Below are 25003 nucleotides of genomic sequence, written 5' to 3'. Positions count from 1 at the left end.
AATGATAGGCAGCCCTTGTTAGTCCAGCTATAAATGGGCTGGATAGAGTTGTGTGGCTCAGTCATGTTTGGCCATTTGTAGTGAATTTAGCAAATTTGGTAAGGCTAAGGACAATAGAGTTCTGTGAAACTGATAATTTAGTGTCAAATAAACAATGTGACTGGCCTGAGTTTCTGGGAAAGATGAATTGTGAATTGTTTCAAACATTCTGTTGCCTTGGTCACACCACATAGCCTGATTTGGGGTTCAGCAAATATGGTCACTGACACATCAGATAACCAGTCGATTTAATCAGATACTCATTTTTCCACTTACTGTACTTTTCCCTTTAGACATAGAGCTAGTGCTTTGATTGTATGGGATGTAAAAACCATATACTAAATAGTTTAATCAGCCGTCGTAAGAGTCAATGTTTTATTGCATTTGTGAAGGTAAGAGTAGACTGGTAGAAATTGTATGGTATTGATGGAATCATCCTATGGCATTATGACCAATAGTGTCTAAGCTAAAGTAGATATTTTAATGATTAGACTGCAGTCCAGGGAGCAGATTTTTATTTGTGAAGGTAGAGGACGTATAATGTCAAGCAAGTTATTGGTGCTTCTACTCAGCATTTTTCTAATTGAGTCTAAATTTTTTCCTATTCCCAAATATATTTGTCCATTTATTTTAGAAGTAGTTGTTAGGGGCGCCTGGGTGGCTCAGTCGGTTGAGCGTCTGCCTTCAGCTCAGGTCATGATCCCAGGGTCCTGGGATTGGGCCCCGCATCAGGCTCTCTGCTTAGTGGGGAGCCTGCTTCTCCCTCTCCCTCTGCCTGCCGCTCTGCCTACTTGTGCTCTCTCTCTCTAATAAATAAATAAATAAAATCTTTAAATAAATAAATAAAAGTAGTTGCTAACCCAGAAAAGAGAGCATTTTTTCCTTCCATGTAGAGTGTTAATAGATAGCATGGCAAAGTAGTATTTAATGCGCTTGTGGTTATATCTATGTATGTAGATTAAGTATTTTTTGATAATTAGGGAACAGGAGCGCCTGGGTGGCTCAGTCGGCTGAGCGTCTGCCTTTGGCTCAGGTCATGATCTCAGGGTCCTGGGATCGAGTCCTGCATCAGGCTCCCTGGTCAATGGTAAGTCTGCTTGTCCTTCTCCCTCTGCCCCTCCCTTGCTCGTGCACACGGGCACGCACACACACTCTCTCTCTCTCTCTAATAAATAAAAACTTAAAAAAATAATTAGAGAACAAAATATAATAACAATAAAAGGTATTTCAGTGAAACCCATTAGTCACGTATTGAACATCTTCCATATTTAAACAAGAGCCCACAGGAAGGTCAAAGCTAAGCGTGACATAGCCTCTGCTTCGGAAAAGCTCCAAAGCCTTCCTTTATGAAACAATCACAGATTCTGGATTTAGAATGATCTGTACCCAAACTAGGAGGCTCTCAGATACTCAGAGAAACGTGTTCCCCAGGTTGTCTCTTTAGAGCACATCCCTATTTCCCCGAGAGCGGCTGTGCTCAGTGCTAGGGTTCCAAACAGCAGAGTGCTGCCTCGGCACCCTGATACCGCTGTGTGTCTGCAGCAGGGCGGCAACCTGGGAACAACCTCACACGCCAGCAGGTTAGTTCTGTGGTCTGGACAGAAGACTCCTGATCCGGAAAGGAGGAGACCGGGATTCCAGTCCTGGTTCTGCCTTTAACTTGCTTTGCCGCCTCAGGCAGCCTCCCAGTCTTCAAGTCTTCCTGCTGACAGTGGAAAAGGTGGAGGCTCCAGCAATGGTGGTGTCTAAGCTCCTCCACTCGCCAATGACTCTTACATTCTCTCTCCCTCTTTTTTTTTAGAACTGAGGTTAAAATGAATTCGACGGAGTATCACTTTCAAAGGCTCACACGAATGATCGGTTCACCTCTCTTTCCAAGAAATGTGTTTTGAACATTGTCTCTCTGTATGAGTCTGGAACTTTTCCTGAGGATATTCTGAATAATCAACGCTCCCATCTTTTACGTATTCTATGAAGTCTCTTAAATATTGCAGAACTAACTCCATGTGTGTGTCTCTTGTACTTTCAGCTATCTCTGCATTTTATGTGCCCCTGCTTTAAAAATGTAATGACTCTCTGACAAATTCCACTTTCTTTTTTAAGATTTTTTTATTTCAGAGAGAGAGAGAGAGAGCACAAGTTGGGGCGGACTGGCAGAGGAAGAGAGAGAAGCAGACTCCCTGCTGAGCAGGGAGCCAGATGTGGGGCTCAATCCCAGGACCCTGAGATCACGACCTGAGCCAAAGGCAGACACTTAACCGACTGAGCCACCCAGGTGCCCCAGATGCCACTTTAGTCTTAGGTATAACAGTCAGGGGTGCCTGGCTGGCTCAGTCAGTAAAGCATGTGACCCTTTGATCTCAGGGTCATGATTTCAAGACCCATGTTGGGCGTGGAGCCTACTTTAAATAAATAAATAATTTTAAAAAGGAATAACAGTCAATTGTTCAGAGTTAAGCTATTTTTGCATGGAGGATTCAGAAAATCCCCATGCTACGTCTGCCCCCTCCCTCCACCTGTTCTTCTAACAGAGCTGCAGGGATCTCATCTTCACTCCACACAACATTCCACCACCCCCGGGACACCGGACCCAAGCTGAAACCACTCAGATTCTCTTTGCTGGGAATTTGAATTCTGAGCAGAGACACACGGGTGTTCGGAGCAGAGTCTTGGGCCAGCTGCAGAGATTCCAGTCAGTACCCTGGATCTTGGCTTTTCTGGGGCCTGGTTGTGTAGTTCTGTCTGATTCTGTGAGCCACTCCAGTCTTTTCCAGAGTTACCTTTGGCCTAAATTGGGAAGGAACAGAGGGAAGGAAGGAAGGAAGGCAGGTCCATGATGCTAACCAGAACAAACTATAGTGAAGGACCAGTTTTTCCAGTTTTTGTGTTTAGTTCCCAGTCTGTCACTGACTGATGTGGTCATACTACATTTTGCCAGGATGCAGCATTCAAAACATCCAAAAATGATCTATACCATGTTCAGTGAGATGACTCCACTGTCCCGTGTTGATGTTCGAAAAAGTTCTAAATCTTACTCTGAGTTTCTATACCCATCTCGCTGAGGACTATCATCAGCACTGAGCTGGAGCTTCTAAGGGCACAAGAGACTTAACCTCTGGGGCACCTGGGTAGCGCAGTCGTTAAGCGTCTGCCTTTGGCTCAGGGTGTGATTCCAGCGTTCTGGGATCGAGTCCCACATTGGGCTCCTCCGCTGGGAGCCTGCTTCTTCCTCTCCCACTCCCCTGCTGTGTTCCCTCTCTCCCTGGCTGTCTCTCTGTCACATAAATAAATAAAATCTTTAAAAAAAAAAAAAAAGAAACTTAACCTCTCCCTGAAGCTGGGATGTGTTAAAGCTGCTAATTTCTACACAGTTCCTAGGGGAAGCCCACTCAGAAGTTCTGCTTTTCCTCCTAACTTGTTGGCTGGGATTGCTCCAACCTGATCCCACCCACCCCCCTCCTCCTCCTTCCACTCACTGTCTCCAGACTTCTTGTATTCTCAGTTGAACAAGAAGTTTGCCACCATGTCTCTACTGTGAGGATAGCAGCCTGGACCCCCTTGGCCTATCTCTGGAAGAATGAACAAAGTTTTTAGCAGTTCAAAAAAAACGTGCCCTTTGAAAGAAAAGAAAGCAGGGACTCACACAGATACGTGTACATCCCTGTTCATAGTAGTATGAGTCATAATAGCCAAAAGGTGGAAACAACCCAAACGTCATTGATGGATGAATGGAGAAACAAAATGGGGTCCTGCACATTCAGTGGAATATGGTTCAGCCTTAAAAAGGAAGGAAATTCTGATGCATGCTATAACATGGATGAACCTTGAAAACATGACGCTGAGTAAGCCAGACACAAAAGGCCAAATATTATACGATTCCACTTGTATGAGGTAGCTAGCATAATCAAGTTCATAGAGACAAAAGTAGAATGGTGGTTGCCGGAGACCTGGGACAGAAAGGAATGGGGAGTTCGCGTTGAATGGGTGCAGAGTTTCAGTCTGGGAAGATAAAAAATTCTGGAGATGGTGGTGGTGGTTGTTGCATAGCAACGTGCATGTACTTAATGCTACGAAACACTTAAACATGATTGCGATGGTAAGTTTTATGTTAATTATCTTTTACCACACACACACACAGAGATCTGGAAATTAAAGTTCTGAAAAGAGAGACAGAGGGCCCTAAGAGAGCTTTCTTAGAGGTAGCTTCGGGTTGTGCCATTGTGAGTGCCCACAGGTGTTGAGAAAGACTTCAGCGGGTTAAACTTCTCAGAATGTCAGGGCTGCTATCTGTCAGTTCATTCAGGCCCTGGCCCAGGGTTGTGGCCAGGAGACCCCTAAATAGTTCTATGATGATAAACATGCTGGGCCCCTCTTGTAACCTTCCTTGTCATTCATTCATTCATCTGTTCACGCAGTCAGTCAGTGCGTCAGTCAGTCATTCCGCATGCGTGAAGTGCCTGATCTCTACAATGGGAATATAAAATCAGGCCCAGGTAGTTTAACCCCTCTCTGAAGCAGGGATGTGTTAAAACTGCTGATTTCAGCCGATTTCTACAGTGGGCGTACAGTGATGAACGAGGCCTGGCTGCTGCCAGCACGGTGCTGATTTGCAGCCCTTTCCTCGCGCAGACTCCGTCGGAGTGCCACCGAGCTCCGGCAGCTGCAGACATGCACCACGACGTGATGCGCGGCCTTGAGCCAAGAATCAAAGGCCTAGGCTGCAGCCAGGCCTTGGCACTGGCTTCTGTTTGACATTAAACAAATCTGGTAAGCTCTCTGTGGCTCTCTGTGTCCCCTCGGCCATGTGGGAATGCCTCACAGGATGGGGGTAAAAGTAAAAATGAGACCAAGAGTGTGAAAGAGCACTGATAAAAAACATGAGCAGGGTCGGTCGACGTGGGCACGGGGGCAAACACACAACTCGGGCTTCTGCCGTCAGCTGGTCCAACCTGTGAGGTTCCGTTACGATGATGTTTTGTGGAAAGGAGAAAAGTAGAGTCCCCACATTCTCTCTTGTCACCATGCCTTCCCTGTCCCATTCATCGCCTCTCTTTCCCCCAAACAGGTCATAACAACCCCAGCTTGGCGTTGACAAGTCACCTTCATCAGCCCTCCCAAATCCAGCAGCTGGCAGCCCTTCAGATCAGATAATGCATCTGATTCGTTTTCAGGCCTGTGCAGAAAAGAGAAGGGGCTCCACAAGCTGCTTAAAAGAGTGTGTTGTTGTTCTAAGAGGAGACATCGGGTGGAGAGGGAGGCGGAAGGTGTGGCTCCTGACTTCTGTTCCCAAACCCAGTCCTTGTGTGGCCCTAGAAAACTTTCTCGGCTTCAGGGCTCCTCTCTCTTCCTGCTTCATTTGGATCCCATTGTTTTTTCACTCACCAAACAAAAGGGTGTGTGTAAGATAATTGTTAAGAAAATTTTGTTTAATGAGTCAGGTGCTTGGGTTTGAAAATCTCAGCTCTTTTATGTAGAAGTTGTGAGGTTTGGGCAGATATGTACCCTCCTCACTGTCCATGGCCTCAATTTTCTCATCTGTAAAATGGGAATAATATTAATATCTACCTGAAAGGTTTGTTACGAAGATTGAATGAATGAATGCTTAGCACGCTGACTGGCCTGAAAAACTACACAGACATTAGCTGTTGTGTTTATTCTCTGTTAAACTGTACTTGGTACTAACCTGTTTAGTGGGTTGAGTCGGGTAATGCATGGAGGAGGGCTTTGTCAACAGTGTTGCTCCCCTCCCAGGTCCCTTTTGGCGTTTTACTGTAGTAACCCCACAATCTTCATAATTAACATAGTTCTTATCAAATATTCCCACTTCTCCCTTCTGGTCTCATTAGCTGGCTGGGTGGGGCTTGCTCTTCTCTTTTTCAAAGCTCTTCTTCCCTCCCAGTCTTTTCTCCAGGCTTTGTTTTTTTCCTTCTGGTTCCAACTCTTTCTTTCTAAAACACCTTTTGTGTGACTGAAGGTCCTCCAAGACCTATAACTACGGAAACCACTCCTCTCCCTCAAGTGGGGGTGGAGCCACCTCCACCCAGTTGGGAAAGAGTTCTGGGATCTTGGGCCTCTACTGCTCCCTCCTCCCACCTGAAAAGAAGTAAAAGAAAGAGCACTGCCTTTTGACTAGCTCCTGGGCTGTTGTTCCAGATGGCTCCAAACCGCCAGGGCTTCCGGAGGTAGGCAGTGTCAACCTTCAGGTGCATCCTGGGGATATTTCTGCTGAAATGACTCCATTGCCATTTTACAGAACCAGGGTTTTCCTATTCCTGTGCTGCTTCTCCTGAACTCTTTGCGACCGTTGAAGACCAGTTCCCTTATCCCAGAATGGTTTGCAGAGTGTCTTGCCTGAGGTTCTTGCAAGCCTGGAAAATCATCAAGTAACATCACATCATTCATGTCCAGTTAGCCTAGCTGTCTAATGTGGGTCTGTCTGTTTGCATAAAGTGGAACTGGCTTGTACATGCCTTGCATGTGTGCACAGGTGTGAGTGCCAGAACATGCACACGAGTCCATAGACGTGTTGGTCCTCATGGCCCTCATGTCTCAGTTTGTACCTTTTTCTTTCTTTCTTTCTTTCTTTCTTTCTTTCTTTCTTTCTTTCTTTCTTTCTTTCTTTCTTTCTTTTTCTTTCCTTCTTTCTTTCTTCCTTCCTTCCTTCTTTTCTTTTCTTTTCTTTCTTAGATTATTTCTAAGTAATCTCTACACCCATCACGGGGCTCGAACTCACAACCCCGAGAGCAAGAGTTGCATGCTCCACCCACTGAGCCAGCCAGGTACCCCTCAGTTTGTATCTTTCTATCTATTACAGCAGTTAGCTGAGTTCTGAGTATACAACAAGTGCTCAATACATGCCTGCTGATTTGTTGGTTCACTGATTCATTAATTCACTCTTTCCCAACCTGCTATTTGCTTGCTCTTGAGTACCACTAAACTTCCTCTTTGAAAGATGCCAGGAAGGGAAAGGATTGTCCCCCATTTTCCTACATGTTCAGAAGCTTGTCTGTGTCCCAGTCCAGAAAGAAGACTGGAAACAACAAGCCTTGTGGCTTCATGATGATCTAAGGAATCCTAAAACTACAAGTGGTCCATGTCTAGATCCACCAGAGGATGAGAACACCTCTTCAGTTGGCTTGGGTCAGTCCTAGGAGTCCTGGACCCTTTTACCTCTAGGTTTTCCTGAAACCATCCCACTAATTGCATCAAGGGTCTTCAGTCAGAATTCCCCTTGGACAGAACTGTGTGTGTGGCTGTAATTGTCCTGTTGACACGGACTAGCAGATGAGGCCTTAAATGTTGTTGGGGGTTTTGGTTTTGTTCTTGTTTTATAATAATGATGATGACAATATCCTAGAGGTGCCTTGGGACCTGGCCAAATCTTCTGGGGCCTCTACCGATCAAATCCATGGCTCGGGGAATGGAAAGTTACAAGCTGGGCTGTGTGCACACAGACCCTATGTTCCCAGAGCAGCGGCAGCCCCATAGAAAGGGCATTTACCCTCTCTATCTCCTCTCCTCATCTACCCCCTTAAAGTTTTATGCTTGAGTGTGGATGTTTGAGTGAACAGGAAGTACCGACAGCAGAGCTGAAATATACAAGCTCATACTTGGCACAGCTCTGATGCCTTCTTTTGGGCCCCCTTTAGGTGGCACCCAACAGGGCAGTAGGTACAGCCCCTTGCGTCTCACTGGCAAGCCTCAGCCTGCGAGCAGCCAAAACCATTACAGCAGCTCAGGTGCTGGCTTGGCAGGGAGCTGGGGAGCAGCTGGCTCTTCTGGTTCCTGAGCTCAGCACTAAGCAGCAGCAGCTTGGGGGTGGGGGTAGGGGGCAATGGGGGAAGAGGCTCATCAAGGAGGAGCTAGGGAGACACCTGGACCCCACCTCGCTCCTAGTCCTCATTACCCCCCTCCCCAGCACACACCTGTGCTGAGAGGGAGAGTGAGCTGACTAAGCAAACCACTTCTCATCTTCCTCCCGGCCAACGCCTGCTCGCAGACACAATGCTGGATTGTTTACCTTCATGTTGGGAAGGAAGAGGTTCAGAAATCAGGAAGGGGGGAGCAGGCCTATATGAAGATGCTTTCATGTCCAATTTTTAGCTGTTTTGGGATACTTGGGTCTCCACATTCCCTCTTGCTTTTCTTTGGCTTATATGGAGAGGTGTCTGTGGCCAAGTTAGAAAGAGTAAGGAAATAGTCTGGGACTGTGGGGTTGGGGGGTTGGCAGGTGTGGGTGGTGAGGGGGAGTTAATAAGGGAGGGGACAGTTTGGTGACTAAATGAGTGCCTGACACCAGGTGATAATGATGGTGATGGTAGAGGTGGACGGAAATTCTCATGTATTCAGTTGAGACTGGTGGAATTAAGGACACGAGCTTTTGTCCTTGGTTCAAATACTGGCCTCTTTCACTTACGACCTCTGACTTTCAGCAAGATTTTTAACTTCTAAGCCTTGTTTTCCTGAAATATTCTATATTTCATTTAATATGAGTATATATATGGATATAGACCTCACACATCAGTGTTAACTGGTAAGGTTACGTGAATAATAAGTCCTCTTGCATCATGGTGTCCTGGGCTGGGAAAGAAAGGTTAAGCCACACAGCTCTGTCTCTGCCACTGGAGCTTTGTGTTTGCCTCAGGGACTTCCTCCTAGGTGACAGTCCCTGGTATCATCCCTGACTGGCTGTGTCACCGCAGGTTGGGGGGGGGGGGCCTCCAGGCCCTGCTAGCTTCTAGACATAGGGGCTTTGTTCTGCTGAGGACATGTGACTGGCCCTAAAGGGCACTCCAAGGTCAGAGCCACAGAGTCTTGCTTTTTTGTCCTAGGACTCAGTGCTGGTTGCTGGCATTTGTGGAACTGTGCCCTGGGTGGCATGACCTCACATTCCCTTGGCAACCTCTTGTCCTCTGGATTCATCACCTCTTCTCTGGACAGACGCTGGGCTGCTAAGCAACATCTCTGCATTCACCCTGGATCCTTGGGTCCCTTACATCTGATGGAGCCCTTTGGGACCAGCCTTCCTAGGCTCCTCCTTCAGCCCACCTTCCCACTGCCCTGGAGGGGTCAGTTGGCTTCCTGTTTTTCAAAGAGAGTTTTATTCAGGGAAGATTTTAGTTGCTAGCTCTTTCCAGTGGAGCCCTGCTCCATCCAGGCTGGAGAAGAGCTTCAGAAATACCATTTCCATGGCCCCCACCTGCCCCCCAGTGCTTCCACTTCTCTTTCAGACATTACTCCCAGCTCCACCTCTCCTGGGGACACCCCAGCCTAGGCTCCCCATCTTAGGAAATGGCAACTCTAGCCTTTCAACTGCCCAGGTCAGAATCTTCAAATCATTCTTGATTCCTCTCCTCATATCCAATCCGTGAGCAAAGCGTGTCAGCTGTACTTTCAAAATCTATCCAAAAGCTGCCCGAGCCATAAGGGACTTCCTTTCCTCCTGGTGTAAATGTCCCTGTTGACCACATGACAGCCTGCCAAGGGAATCAGGCCAGAGGTCAGGAGAAATGAATGTAAGTTTCGGGTCTGCCACATTGTGATGAATAATAAAATCATAAGCTGCAACCTGCTTATTACTGATTATGTTCCAGGGACTAAGTCCTTTATGTGGATTATCTTATTCACTGCGTAACCTTGGGCTGATGACTTCACCTGTCTGTTTCTGTTTTATCATTTCTAAAATGGAGATGACAACAGTCCATGGGGAGATTGTGAGGAGGCTGTGAAATAATGTACATGAGAGTCTTTGAACAAAGCACCAAGGGATAGATGTATCCCATATTTTCAGCAAAGAGCCAACGTGAAGGCCTCTGAAGAGTTCACATTGCACCGAAGACAGATGTTGGCAAAATTCCAGCTGATGGTGAATTTGATAGCCCAGCTTTGTGAGGGCAGAATGTGAGGCCCATGGCGGTGCTTTATCTGTCACCTGAGATCGGGGTGTCTGTCTCCTGGCACAAATGTGACACCTGTTGCAGGAGAAACAGGCCCTGGCAGCTGGCACCCTGGGAGGAGAGGTCTGGCCAGGAGCAGGAGGAGTTCACTTATCAGAGGGCAAGTGACAAGTGTCAATAGTTACATCAGCACGTTCTTTAGCTCCAGGTTCCCCCAAGGGGCAGAGCAATACCTGGGGATCCACTGACAGGGTTAATACAGAGGCAGAGAAACAGGAAGAGGAATTACCAAATGCCCAGCACACTGCCTGATACCTGATACCACTCAGTGAAAGTTAACAGGGGGGTGGATGGGCAGTGAGGAGGAAGGGAGAGTAATACCCCGGGAAACAGACAAAAAGCATCATCCATTGCTTTGCTACCACTGAGTCCCTGCTGGCCCACAGTCTGCTTGCTTCTCTGGTCGGTAAGCAAAGAGAGAAGAGAATAAGAGAACTACTGGCCATTTGCAGTTTACAAAATTGTAAAGGGGCTTGAACTCATATCTGACTCCCAGGTCTGTAACCCCAAACTCATTGAGGAAGGAGTGCTTACTGAGTACTTACAGTGTGTCAGATTACTTGCTCAAGCAGTCATCATTTATAAGTGGTAGACAGACAATTAGGTCTGACTCTAAAGCCTTGCTTGTCTTTCTTCTGTAGTCTGTAGTCTGCAAAGGGAATTTCCTACTCCTGAACTTACTAAAGGCTGGGCTGTTGGCTACTCCAGTCTCTAAGTATCTCAAAGCCATCTCAACACCTGTGACCAGGTGCAGGGCCTGGTTGGTTTTCGCCTCACTGATAGCCTTCGTCCCCCAACCTCCCACCAGTGAATTTGTGCTTGTTCACTGAGAGAACCATCTCTTACCATCTTTTACAGAGAAACAGAGCCAGACACTAGGTAAAGGTGATGAAGGCAGATTTTATTCAGTGCTATCATGATATAGGAAAGAGAGTTCAGGAGAGAACCAAACTCAATTCTGAATACAGCAAAGACAGCTGGGGATTTATAGCCAGCAAGCAGAGTGAGGGGGCCAGGAGATAGAAAATTACCAAGAGGAGATTCTTGGGGGTAGGGGGATTCTTGCTAAACTGGCCTAACAGGATTCTTGCCAAAAGCAGGCTGAGGACTTAGACATCAAGCAAGGGTGGGAGGATGAGGAACTGATCAGGTATCAAAGGTGGGAGGGATTCCTCCTAAAAAAACTTAATAGGACTTAATAGGATTCTTCCTCAACACGGGGCTGGGCCAGCCAAGCACAGGGCCCAAGGACAAGGCCTACTTAGAAGGAGGGCTCAGAAGAGCCCGTCTAAAATTTGGTAAAGGAGACGGTCTTCATCACTTCCCAGGAAATGCCAGTGATAGTTTACTGTGTCTGGGGTTGTCTCACCTTTGGTGTGATTTCCAAGAGTCAAAGAATTTTTCTGGAGCTGAAAACTAGTCTATGAGAAAGAATGTACATCTGAGACATACTGTAATTCCCATCGATAGGGGAAGTAGTGTTTTTATTATTATTTCCTCACAACTTTGTCTAGAAGTAGATGGCTTTTAGTTGTAAGAGCAAAGTCAAGGAAGAGATGACCCAATCATTCAGAGGCAGAAGCAAGGCAGAGCCTGCCCACTCCTCCCCACCGTGTGACTCATTCATCACCCAGGCACCTGAGCTCCCCAACCACTAGCCAACTGCTCCTCGGACTTGGAAAGGGCTGGCGCTCTTAAATAAGATGTGTCCTAGTCGGGATTAACAGATGAACAAACAGCTCTCTCCTGAGCTCATCCAGAAATGCAGGGTGTGGGTCTGGGAGCATTCTTTCTCTTCCTCCTTCCCATATCTTCACCTCACTTTATTGGCCCCAGAATCCTGCTTCCCCAGGACATCCCCTTGCACTGAACTAGTCTGACCTGTTCCTGCCTGCCAGCTGGCCAGCCATGGAAACAGGAGAGACCTTGATGGCAGAGGGATAAGCCTGCAGAAGTCTCCATAAACATAACATGAGCAGAGGTTTAAAGTCTGTGCAGAAACCCAGAGGCACAGATCCCCAGCTGAGGCCTCTGCCCCTGGGACTCTTCAAAGTTTGTGCCAAAAAGTGCCCACAGGAGAAAATGTAGGCAAAATGAGAAAACGCTGGCTTGTGAGACAGGGAGGCTCTCTGTCTGATCTGGCTTCAAAACAACTCACTCTGTGACTTTAAACTCTGCGCTGCTCTTTCCCAATCTGTAAAATGGAGGTCATCAGACGAGGCCTGGCTCACAAGATTCTTTTAATTAATTAATTAACTTATTTGAGGGGGGCACGCATGCATGCACACACACGGGAGAGGGGGAGAGAGAATCTCAAGCAGATTCTGTGCTGAGTGTGGAACCCGATGCAGGGCTGGATCATGACCTGAGTCGAAATCAAGAGTCAGATGCTTAACCAACTGAACCACCCAAGGCACCCCTCTCACAAGAGTCTTATAAGGCTCAGATGAGATCATTCCTCTGAGATGCTTAGTAAGCACTAAAGGGCTCACATTGGGGTTCATGACACTTCTGCTCTGGGCCAGCTATTGGCTTCCAGTGGTCAGTGACCATGAGTCTAACTCCTTTTGTGCAGCACCCACCACATCTTGATGGAGTTGTTGGAGAGAGAGTAGTAGCCCAGTGGGGATCTGGACACTTGGGAGCCAGTCTTAGCCTTGTCGCTCTTTGTTAAGTGAGCTGAGAGAAGTCATTTGGCCGGCTGAGGTCCCATTTTCCTCATCTGAGATGAGGACCAGATGACCTTGAAAGCCTCTGCTACCTCCTGATAGTCTATGATTCGGGTTCATGGCCAGCAGTGGTTTGATTTCACATATTCAAAGTCTGACAGTCATGCCCGAGGGGCCCCCTTGACATGGAGGGGGGCTTGAACCCTCCCAGTGCATGGCCGTGCTAACCACCGAACCCTGACTCCTGCAGCCTCACCCTCAGCACAGCACTTTACTCCTTAACTCTTCGCTGGGACCCCAACAGTTTCCTGTTCCCCACCAGCGAGACAACCCTGCTGTCTTCCTGGGCTCGGAGGAAGGGGACTGAGTGAGAAAGGGATCAAGCTTAGTTCCACTGCCTTTCACAACAATTTCCCCACAGTGGCTTTCGGGAGCAATCAGCCTCAGAAGGCAGCTGGGGAAGAGTCAGCTCATAATGTCGGGCACACTCCATGGACAAATGGATGGTGTTCCATTTTCACCTGCCCTGGCTCCTTCTCTGATTATGGAAGACAGCAAATTTTAATGTGCTAGGAGCTCATTTCCTCTCCCTCTGTGCTACTGACCTTGGCCAAGGTTGTAACTATCTCCCGACCCTCCCCCCACTTCATGCCCATTGTAGGAAGAGGTGTGAGGAGTGGCAGAAGGGAAGAAACTTAACTCTTTTATTCCCCCCAAACCTTACAGACCTATGAGGTCTTCATGTTCTGTTGACCTTGTTTCTCTCTTCTTTCCCTTCCATAGGATATGGCAGCTGGAGAGAACTGGCCAAGGCTCTGGCCAGCAGGAACATTCCAGCTGTGGATCCAAATCTCCAGTTTTATCATCCCCAGAGGCTGGGCCCCAAGGTATGTGGTGGGGCCAGCCCATTTTCCCTACTAGTGCATTAACATGGGTCCTCAGCTGTCCATGACCTTGTAGCCTTAAGGGAATCCCCTACTTTTCTGTGGTAAGAGAGGCCAAGGAGAGAATTCCTGGAATTGTACCCTGACATCACAGGATCTCATTAGCTGGGTGGGTAGAGATGTCCATCCAGCCCTCCTCAAAGCCTTCCTCGTGCAGCTCAAGAGGCCCAGAATTGAACTGGTCCGGGCATGTGGCCTTCATCTCCAATAGTAGCAGAGAGCTTAAGGCAGAACCATCACGTCCTGCCTCTTGCTGGCCTGAGGCCTAGGCTGGTGCCTTAGTAATGATCCCAGATACTCACTGCGAAGAGTCAGAGATGAGGAGGTAGGCATCATGTATAGCTGCAAATGGCTGGGGGACAGATATGTAATGGAGCATTTTTTTCTATAGTGTTTCTTGGGCCAGTGGTCACTAGGGAGGTGGGAAGCGCTCTGGGTGGGAATTAAGGAAATCGAGGTCTAATTCAGTCTGGAGCCCTAAGATTGAGCCTCTGAGCCTAGAACAGACATGGATCTCCAAGGCTGGACCAGAAACAAACTGAACCCTCGAACCTGCATGGTGGGTAGGGAAGGGCTGGGATGTCCCCAAGGGGCTTCCACTTGTTAGGACAAATGAGTGACAGACGTGGGCAGAGTCCTGGGGGGATGTAGAGGAAGACCGAGGTAAGTTCCTGTTCTCAGAAGACTGATCTAATTATTTTTCAAAAAAAGAAAAAGAAAAATTTTTTTCCATATGGGAAGACAGAAAATTCAGGAAAGTAAAAGGACCTTAGGAAAGTATACATTGATGAAACTGTAAGGGGGTGTCTTTCTGAGGGACACAGGGCAAATAATAAATGGGAGTGTCCCTTATATTGATAAGCTTCCCGGGGGCAGGGACTATGTCTCCTGGCCCTCGACCTCCCCATAGGCACTTTCAAGGGGCTCCCAATCCTGGTACTCCCACCAAGTTCATTCTTCACTCTTTCTTCTGCCAGGACCAAGATGTGGATGGAGGTGGGAGTGGTAACAACAGCTACCTGAGGTGGAATAAGCCCGTCCCTTGGCTCTCAGAGGTAAGGGATTCTCCCCTGCTCCTGTTCTTGGACATGGCCAAAACATTGTTTTCACAGATAATTCCAGAGACCATAGAAAATTTTCTTCTAGTGGTTATTATTTAAAAATTTCACCTAGGGGGTGCCTGGGTAGCTACTCAGTTCAGCGTCTGTTTCCTGATTTCGACTCAGGTCATGATCTCAAGGTCTTGAGATTGAGCCCCAAGGTTGGGCTCTGCGCTGGGCTTAGAGCCTGCTTAACATTCTCTCTCTCCCTCTACCCGTCTTCCCCTCTGCAACTCCCCCTACCCCCGCCACTTGTGTGAGCTCACGCTCTCTCTTTCTTTCCCCCCAGCCCCCCCCTTTTTTTACCTGATTTGGGAAAAAGAAAAGGGCTCAGGCTTATTCAGTTTTCTTCCTTTAGAGAAGGAGAGCATTTGCTCTGAGCCTATTGTGTGCTGGTTTTTGCATATCATCCCATATCAGTTTTATGACCCTATAAGATAGTGTCATTGTCCTCATATTATGAGTGAGAAAAACAGGGCTCAGGAAAGCTACATGACTTTCACATCCACATCATTCTTAAAGATAGGCTTCCCAAACTGTCTTCCTTGGACTAGTAAGTCTCATAAGGTATTCCAGGAAGAAAGGAGTCCGTTGTTAATTAAATAAGGCTTCAAAACTATATACTACATGCACTTCCTGGAAATACACATTAACATAGGAAAGTTTCTGAGAAGTTCTGTAGTGAGCTGTTCAACTTAGTTTAGGTCAGCAGGTACTGAACCTATGTGTCTCCTGCCTTTTTTTTTCCCCCATGAAATATCGCTTAATATTCTATGAAACTAGTATTCTAAAGAACATACTCTAGGAAAAGCCACTTTAGAAAAAATATTTTTTTTGAAAGATTTTTTATTTATTCATTTGACAGAGATAGAGACAGCCAGCGAGAGGGAACACAAGCAGGGGGGGTGGGAGAGGAAGAAGCAGGCTCCCAGTGGAAGAGCCTGATGTGGGGCTCGATCCCAGAATGCTGGGATCACGCCTCAAGCCAAAGGCAGATGCTTAACGACTGAGCCACCCAGACGCCCCGCTTTAGAAAATTTTTATAGGAAGTGGTTAAACGCATGAAANGAGAGGAAGAAGCAGGCTCCCAGTGGAAGAGCCTGATGTGGGGCTCGATCCCAGAATGCTGGGATCACGCCCCAAGCCAAAGGCAGATGCTTAACGACTGAGCCACCCAGGCGCCCCGCTTTAGAAAATTTTTATAGGAAGTGGTTAAACGCATGAATAAGAGTTGCTATGATACCTTTCACTTATATAGGATCTGAAAGATTCTTTTTCTTTGGTAAATAAACTGAGGCACAGAGAGGTTAATTAACTTGCTTATGCCAAGATTCCATAGTAGCATGCTGCTTTGGGGGTGAAAATTTTAAATTTGGGCTTCATATTTTACAACTTGCCCATAACCCAGTGCCTTTTCATCCTGAGACCTGTGGACATGTATTACTTTTCTTGGCTGAGTGGTATTGGCCAGCCCTCTGTCTTTATCCATACCTATCACAGATTGAGCTTTTCTCAGCCTGCATGATTTATTTCCATCCACCTATTTGCTGTGGGGCAGGAGTGAAGGAAGCAGTATCGTGCTAAAAGTAATGTTAGGTTATCCATGCCGTGAAACTGCCTCCGTTTAAAGCCTTGAGAGAAGACAGATTACAACACTGGCACACCTGTACTAGGTGACATCATCAGGTGATTACGCCCCACCCCACCTGGAGTGTTTCGACAAGAGGGTGTCTTAAAAACCATTGATCCAATGATCTAGCCCTTCAGTCCTTTGAGGACAGTTGGGATCATTTTCCTTTCTTTATATTTTTTGTTGTTGGTTTGTGTTTTTTTAAGATTTATTTATTTATTTGAGAGAGAGCAAGGGCAGGCCGGGCGGGGGCGGGGAGGGGCAGAGGGAGAGAATCCCAAGCAGACTCTGTGCTGAACAAGACGTGGGACCCGATCCCACGACCCCGAGCCCATGACCTGAGCCGAAATCTCTTGAGTCCAGCACTCAACTGACTGAGCCACCCAGACGCCCCGGATCATTTTTCTTAATGAACCAATTATTTTGAAAGATTATGACTGCATAACATTCTGCATTTAATAATCATTAATTTCCCCACTTTTTTTTGGCCAGTCAAGGATGGAGATATATATGAAATTAAAACTGAACAAATAGTAAATAGTGATTAAAATAGGATTAACTTTTTAAAGAAATATTTGATTTTTTAATAAGTATATATGGCCTTTTGGTGATAAATGCCTGATCTCCATTGACTTTTTTTTTTTAATATTGAAAGTTGCTTTACCAGGGTGCCAGGGTGGCTCAGTTGGTTACATATCTGCCTTCTGCTCAGGGCACAGGTCACAATCCCAGGGTCCTGCTCAGCACGGAGCCTGCTTCTCCCTCTCCCTCTGCTTCCCCCCCCAGCTCATGCTCTCTCGCGCTTTCTTTCTAATAAATAAATAAATAAATAAAATCTTTTATTTTTTTATTTTTTTAAAGATCTTATTTATTTATTTGACAGAGAGAGACAGCCAGCGAGAGAGGGAACACAAGCAGGGGGAGTGGGAGAGGAAGAAGCAGGCTCCCAGCAGAGGAGCCTGATGCAGGGCTCGATCCCAGAACGCTAGGATCACGCCCTGAGCTGAAGGCAGACGCTTAACGACTGAGCCACCCAGGCGCCCCTAAATAAAATCTCTTAAGAAAGTAGCTTTTACCAAAAAAAAAAAAAAAAAAAAAAAAGAGTAGCTTACAAAATCCTCATTACAGTCTTCATGGATCTTCAGAGAATCACTGATCCAATCATCTTATTTCACCAACAAAGAAAACAAGGCCCCTTCGAAAGGCTAAATAACTAAGGTCTGCAGCCACAGGGCTGCACGGTGGTCCCTGCCCCCACCACTGGGGCCTCTCTGTTCCCATCTCCTTATCTGTCTCCTGTGCTTTTGACAGACAGTGTCAGCAGGTTAATGAATGATGTATGTTAGCTGTCAAGAGCTGTCAGGTGGTACTGTTATCCCCCTTTTGTAGGTAATGGCTCAGAGAGGGGTTAACTCAGGGTGAGCAAGGACAGGGGATAAGAAAGCTGGCAGTGGTCTCTTCTTTTCTCTCTGCCCCAGTCTTTAGCCAGCAGTGCAGGGTCTCTGAGCCAGAAGTCACTCTGGAAAGCTAAGCAGCCATGGGCAACTCTCTTTGCTGTGTCAGAGAGACTGTCAGGGTGGATGGCTGTGGGGCTGGCCTTCATGGGGTAACCCCTCAAAAACGTATTCATGGCACCCCAAATCATAGACCCTAGTTCATAAACCCCACTGGTGAACAAACCTCAATGCCAATTTATTCATTTACGTCCATTGACCAAAACACTGTCTGATACTCAGGATGTTCCATCTGGAAACCAAAATAGTTACAAGAAGGAAATCTGGTGAATCCAGAATAAGATTATAGCAAGTCAGCGTTTCGCTGGGTCAGGCCACGCTGGCTTTGGTGAGCTGGTGTCTCTTGAGGAGAGGGCTGAGACCCAGAATCTTCTTCTCAGGCTTACCTTTTTTTTTTTTTATAACAATTTTATTGAGATATAAATTAAATACTATGAAAGTCATCCATTTAAGGTGTGTGATTCAATAGCTTTTACTAGATTCATAGAGTTATGTATCCATGACTGTTAATTTAGAGCGCTTTCCTTACCACAGAAAGAAACTCCATACCTGTTAGCCATCACTCCTCACCACCCCCATCCTACAAGCCCTATGCAAACAATAATCCACTTCCTTTTTTCTTTTTAAGGAATGCTTTTTTGGGGGGGTACTTTTTATTTATTTTTTTTTAAGTAAGCTCCATGCCCAACATGGGGCTTAAACTCACTACCCTGAGATCAAGAGTCACATGCCCTACCAGCTGGGCCAGCCAGGGCGCCCAATAGTCTACTTTCCGTCTCTCTAGGTCTGCCTGTTCTGGACATTTCATATAAATGGAATCAGACAATGTGACCATTTGTGTCTGGTTTCTTTCACTTAGCATGATGTTTTCAAGGCTCGTCCATGCGGTCGCCTGTACCAGCACTTCATTTCTTTTTATGGTTAAGTACTATTCCATTGTGTGGCCATACCACATTTTATTTATCCATTCTCAAGTATACTTTCTGTGATCGGCTGCTGCCTCCGCTGGGGGCAGAGGTGACTGCTCCTACATTCATGCCATGTGCCCCTGACACCTCTTGCAATAACCGCTGGCACAGTGACACCAACTGTTAACACGTCTCTCTCCTTGGAGGACCCCATCTCTGTTCATCTCTAACCGGTCCGAAGCAGACATTCGGCACTTATTGAATAAATGAAGGAACATCCAGTTCCAAGCTTAGCTTCTGCAAGCATTTGTTCATTCAAATAATCAAGATGTTCTGGAAGCACAGAGGAGGGAAGCTATTAACTCTGGTGAGGAAGTCAGAGAAAGGATGAGTCAGGGTTTGCCAGGTGGGGGAGAAAGGAAAAGGCCCTCCCACCTGGAAGTAGTGTTTGTAAAGACCGGAGAGGTGAAGGAGCGTGACAGAGCGTGACAGAGACAGGGAGATGGGTATGAGTGGCGTGTAGGTGTGTGACAGGGAGTGGCAGGAGGTGAGGCTGGGAAGGTAGGTCAGTCGAAAAGACCGCAAGCGTCAGGGTGAGGTTTTGTTCTGAAGTCATTTGGGAGTCTCTAAAGGTTTGAAGCCCCCAAGTGACATGATCAGGTCTATGCTTTAGAAAGACAGTCTTACAGGCAGTGTGAAGAATCAGTGGAGGGAGAGAAGCTTCCCTTCAGTGAGGAGGCTCTGCTGCAGGCCTGGCAAGCCCAGTGGGGCCTGGCAGAGGCAGTGTTGTGGGAATGGAAGACAGTGGACGTTCCTGTCTGAGGACGCACCAGGCTGGCCTTCCCCTCCTGCATCCATACTCCCAGATACCCTCCCCATGTCCACAGGGTTAATTGCTGTGTGTTTTGGGGGAGTCAGTTTACCTGTCTGGGCCGCAATAATCTCACCTCTAAAATGAGAGGGTTCCAACAAATATTTTCTCCGCTACTTACAACTGGAAGTTCCGAATCCGTCATTGGCTGTGGACATACTCTGGTGATGGGAGTAACCAGTGTCCTTCCCTGGGCCTTCGCTCCTGCTGGACAATGGAGAGAGTGGGCAAAGGGTAGTGCTGATGAGCTGGCGTCCCTCATCCCTGCCAGATACAAAGTCTGTAAAACTTGGAGAGACACAGATACTGGTGGGGTTGCCACTGTGGGCCTGTGGAGGAAGATGGTGCCCACTGGTCCCACAGAGACTCCCACCTACAGCCTGAGAGGGGGTGAAGCATGGTTGAGGTCTACCGTGATGAAGAGTGAGGGCCTAGATCTCAGAGGAGAGGGCTAGTCCTTCCCACACCCTCACGTCCCCTGCCTTCCATTCCCTGGAGCATTTCAGGCTATCCTTGCTAGAGCAAGCAAGGCCCTCAGTGGGAGGTGGGAGGCGGCCAGCCCAGCTCCATCCTCCTTCCCTCCTTCCCCTGCCCAAACCCCTTGTGGCCTCTGGCCTCTTGGCTGAGCACAACAGATTTCTCTGGTGGCATGCCCTCCGTCCGCAGTTTGCTGTGGATCTGACTACACTGCCCTGAAAGTCTCCCAGGGAGGGGCTGAGAGGAGGTCATTTGTAGGAGACAACTGAGTCTTGTAAACTGGACTTAAGGAATTTCCCCAGAAGTAGCACAATGTCCCCATTCTTTCCTTCCAAGGAGCCTCAGCCCGCCCCCCACCTACCCAGCCCACATTCTCTCCCCCACCCATCCCAGTCCCCCACTCATATTCCCAGTGTGATGGCTGCTTCCCAAGGCCCCACATGCTCAGCTTTGACCAGGCCAGTGTGCCCAGGAAGTGCCAGGCTGCTGAAGGGACGGGGAGTGACAGGCTCTCCCATGTCCTTTCTGGATCCAGCTGTGGGGTTGTGTTTCCTCAGAGGCCGCACCTCAGATCTTTGGCATTCGTGCGCAGGACTTCTCCCCCCACCATCCGAACCTCCAGATCTCTTGCTGAAGACCTTGTGCCACTTCCTTTTATCTGGGCTTCCAGTCTGGGTGTCCCTTCCTCCTCTGTTTTCCTCAGGGCAGCCCAGATTTTGATATCTGATGGGCCACAGCAGGGAGGGAAGGGCAGGGCCTGTTTGTATAGAGTAATTGAGGCCCCACCTCCCACAACCTGGAGATTAAGCTCTGGGGGAGGGGAAGGAGAAAATTGCTGAGATGGGGTAATCTGAAACTCTCTGTCAGGATAAATTGGGACAGGATCCCCATGCTTCCCCTCCCCTCTCAAACTCCCAGCACGTCCACCCACTCAGAGCACTGGCTCTAAGGCCCTGTCTTCTGAAGGGGGCCCCCTGCTGCTGGCCTCCAAGCTCAGTCTCTGCCCCACCCATGCCACAGCCAAGGAGGAGAGAGCATACATCCTCTGCTCTTACCTTCCCATGGCTGCCCAAGTCCCAGACACCTGGGTGGGTAGTTATGCCAGGAGAGGCCAAGCGGAGCCGGGGGCGGGGACGGGGGGGGGGGGGGCTTCCAGCTCCTAAGGGAACAGTAGGAGGCCGTCCTGCCGGATGGGGCCCCCAAAGACCTCCTGCAGCACTTTCCCAGCTGCTTCCCCACAAGGGCAGCCAGAAGCGTGGAGACTACTGGGTAGATAAGGTTTCACCAGCAGACAGCTGTGGAGCTTACGATTAGGCATGAGCGGAAGGGGAGGGAGGAGAGCAAGTCTTCAGCCGAAACCCCAGCCCGGCCCTTCTTCCAGTTCTTTCTGTCATCTGTGCCTTACCGTCATGGCTATTACCGCCACCCCCCCGCCCGGGGAACACGAACCAGCCCCCTTCCTGCGTGCACAGAGCCGGGGCTGCGTGCGTGCGTGCCCATGCACACACAAGCGTGGCCGGAAAACAGACCCAGGCCTCAGGGTCAGGCAGTGGGGATGAGGCTGGAGCAAGAAGCTGTGGGTGTGAGGATGGGCTGGGACTGAAGTGGACGTAGCGAGAGGGACACCGGGGCTCGGGCTGCGGTGGCCTGGGCATCGTCTCCCCACCGGGCCTCCTCAAGCGGCGCGGCTGCACAGGTGCCGGGGCGCTCGCGCTCACCTGCTTGCTTCTCTGCCCCGTACAGTTCCGCGGCCGCGCCAACCTGCACGTGTTCGAGGACTGGTGCGGCAGTTCCGTTCAGCAGCTCAGGAGGAACCTCCACTTCCCACTGTACCCCCATGTGAGTGTTTGCCGGGCGCGCCTCTTTTCCCTCTCTCGCCCCACTCCTGTCTCTCATCTCCCCCTGTCTTCAGTCTGCTTCATCTGTCCTGGCTTCTTTTCTGGTTCATTTTCTTTACTTTGTATCTTGGGTCCTCTCTTCTGCCCACAGTTACTACTCTTGCTCTCTTTCCAAGGATTCCTTTGATTTCTCTGCCATCTTCTGCATCATTTCAGCTTTCGGCTCTCATTGTGGGTTATGATGATAAAGTTTAGCCAGAGCCACCACGTATAGTTGGGCTGGTTGTGCACTGTACAAGGTCACATGGACAAAGGAGCAAGTGGGAGTGGAAATCTTGCCTACACTCCACTCACCAAGCCATGCCCCAGTCCCTTCTGTCTCCCTGCCCTGGTCTTCCCAACAGCCCTGAGTGGACCAATTAACTTCAGTTTCCTCTTCCCTCTTCTGGGTAATGGTTTCCCTCCCCTTTCTTGGCATAGATTCGCACAACCCTGAGGAAGCTGGCCGTGTCCCCCAAATGGACCAACTATGGCCTCCGCATCTTTGGCTACCTGCACCCCTTCACCGATGGTGAGGCCAGCCCCAAAGTCCCATCCTCCTGCTTCCTGCTCCAGGTTCTTTACGGTACCCAGAGAACATAAGCCTGTAGCTGAGAAGTAAGTCCGCACTAGGCTGCCTGGACCCTGTTAGGATATCACTGGGGAGAGAGGGGAAATTTAGTCATGGTGAAGTCTCATCCAATCCCCCCTCCCCCCCGGCTGCCACTTCACACCCTGATTTGCAGAGTCTGGCACTAACTTGTCTCTCCCTGGGAGTCTTCCCTGTCTTCACGGTGTGTCCTAAGATGAGGACCCCCACTTTACATAGAGGGAAGCCACAACACCAAGCCCCCTGAGAGAATGTAATCACTAAGACATAAAACAGGCCTTCAGCCCTTCATGCTAATGCCCTTCTTGCTCTCATCTGCAAACTTTCTCCCCCACTGCCCAGGGAAGATCCAGTTTGCCATTGCTGCAGATGACAACGCTGAGTTCTGGCTCAGCCGGGACGACCAGGTGTCAGGCCTTCAGCTGCTGGCCAGTGTGGGCAAGGTAGGGTCAGCCCAGTCCCAGAGCTCTGCTACTGGGCCCGGGAGCCAGGTTATGGAAGAGGCACCTGCCCGCGTCAGGAAACGCTCATTACCATTAGTCTCTCTGGCATGACAGCCAGGGAAGAAGGTGTGAGAGAAGCATCCTCCCTTTCACCGTGCCCTGTTTTACAAAGGGATAGTTGGAGTGTAAATTGGGGAGGAGTGAGGAGTTAGTCTGAGGCCACAGAAAGACTTCAGGAAGATTCCTCTGGGCGGGGACTGGGTCACATCCCCTTTTTGGGTTCCAGTGTCCTTAGCATGGTGCCGAGGATGCATGCCATGGGGCCTGATTCCTTGGGCCCCTCATAGGAAGGGCGGAGGTGCTTCTTGCCTGGGTCACCTGGCACTCCCCTCACCTCTCCTGTTTTCTCTACCATCTCCCTCCTCTTCTTTGCCCCCACGTGGTTTCCTCCCCATTCCTTCCTTGTCCATTCACGCCCCACCTCCCTTCCTTCATATTGCCCATCTTCCTCCTTCCTTCTCTTCTTGCTCTCCCCATACCTCTAGACTGGAAAAGAGTGGACCGCCCCTGGAGAGTTTGGGAAATTTCAGAGCCAAATTTCCAAGCCAGTGAGGTGAGTAGGGAGTCTCATGACATTCCTGTGAGCGACAGAAAAAACCCAACCTACGTCAAGTACTGAGGCCAAATCAGAGGCAGGAAGCCCAGTTGTACCCTCCCTGCTCTCCAGCCTTCCTTACCCTAGAGGCTCAGCGTGCCTGAGCACTCATGCATTCTGATAAATGAAGTCTTTGACTTGGAAACCATCTGGCCCATCCTTCCTTGTTTTACAGATGGGGAAACTGAGGCTCAGAGAGGGGTGCGACTTGATGAAGGTCACACAGCTATTTAGTGACACTCAGGACTAGAAAACAAAATAGGTCTCTCTTCTCCCAGCCCTTGCCCTTCCCATTTGCTTCATCCCTGGAGATTTCCACAGCGGTACAGCCTGGACACTGGCTCTCTGCCTGTGCTGCAAAGTTCCTCATCACTGTGATCCCTTGGGAGACTAGAGGGAGACCAGGCCTTTCCCATCCTGTAGTGGCTAGAAGCTTTAACATGCTGGAAGAGGAACTTAGCTTAACTTTAGAGTGCCACCTGGTGGTTTGCACACACAGACAAGAACATGAATCAGCTTCATGGTGATAATAGCGGTCGGGAACAATAAGACGGTCTAGCTTGCAGAGTGCTTGCTATGTCCAGTCTCTGTGGTGAGCACTTTACGTGGAACTCAGCATGGCAGCTAATGTCATGGACCCAGAAGCAAGACTGCCTGGGTCCAAATCCCAGCTCCACCACTTACTACTTCAGTGATTTGGGGGCAAATTCTATAAATTCTATAAATAAGAATTAAGTGAGCTGGTATGTATAAAGCCCTTAGAATAGTGTCTGGCGTGTAGTAACCACTCTGTAAGGGTTACTATTACAGACTTACAATAGTTCAACTTACGATGTTTCAACTTGACGATGGTGTAGAAGTGATATGCATTCAGTGGAAACTGTACTTCAGATTTTGAATTTGGATCTTTTTTCAGGCTAGCAGTGAGGGCTACAGTAGTCTCTTGTGATGCTGGGCAGTGGCCGTGAACCTCAGTTCCCAGTCAGCTACCGGATCGATCACTGGGTCAACAACTGATATGCTTAGAATCATTCTGTGCACATACCACCATGCTGTTTTTCACTTTCATTCAGTAACTTATGTGGGCTGTTCAGCACTTTAGGCTTTGTGTCAGATGATCTTGCCCAATTGTAGGCTAATGCTAGTGTTCTGAGCACGTTCAAGGTGGGCCAGGCAAAGCTATGATGTTCGAGAGGTTAGATGTGTTAAATGCATTTTGACTTCCAATATTTTCAACTTACGATGAGTCTGTCAGAACGTAAGCCCATCATGAGTTGAGGAAGACGTGTATTTCCTCTGATTTTCCTGTA

At 48.5% G+C, this 25003-nt stretch overlaps 1 protein-coding gene across 1 annotated transcript in view; it reads left to right on the top strand.

The window, feature by feature from the left end:
- The first annotated feature begins 9948 nt into the window (after window positions 1-9948).
- Window positions 9949-25003, top strand: part of B4GALNT3 (beta-1,4-N-acetyl-galactosaminyltransferase 3) — a 34707-nt gene continuing 19652 nt past the window's right edge. Inside the window, exons 1-7 of the mRNA XM_034645975.1 lie at window positions 9949-10099; window positions 13448-13551; window positions 14586-14663; window positions 21852-21947; window positions 22427-22517; window positions 22938-23038; window positions 23584-23651. Of these exons, the coding sequence (XP_034501866.1) occupies window positions 9949-10099; window positions 13448-13551; window positions 14586-14663; window positions 21852-21947; window positions 22427-22517; window positions 22938-23038; window positions 23584-23651 (689 nt within the window). The remainder of the gene's footprint in view (window positions 10100-13447; window positions 13552-14585; window positions 14664-21851; window positions 21948-22426; window positions 22518-22937; window positions 23039-23583; window positions 23652-25003) is intronic.

The sequence above is a fragment of the Ailuropoda melanoleuca genome, chromosome 16 (genome assembly GCF_002007445.2).
Source record: "Ailuropoda melanoleuca isolate Jingjing chromosome 16, ASM200744v2, whole genome shotgun sequence".
In the NCBI taxonomy this organism is placed as follows: Eukaryota; Metazoa; Chordata; class Mammalia; order Carnivora; family Ursidae; genus Ailuropoda; species Ailuropoda melanoleuca.
This window is presented reverse-complemented; position numbering and strand designations above follow the sequence as displayed.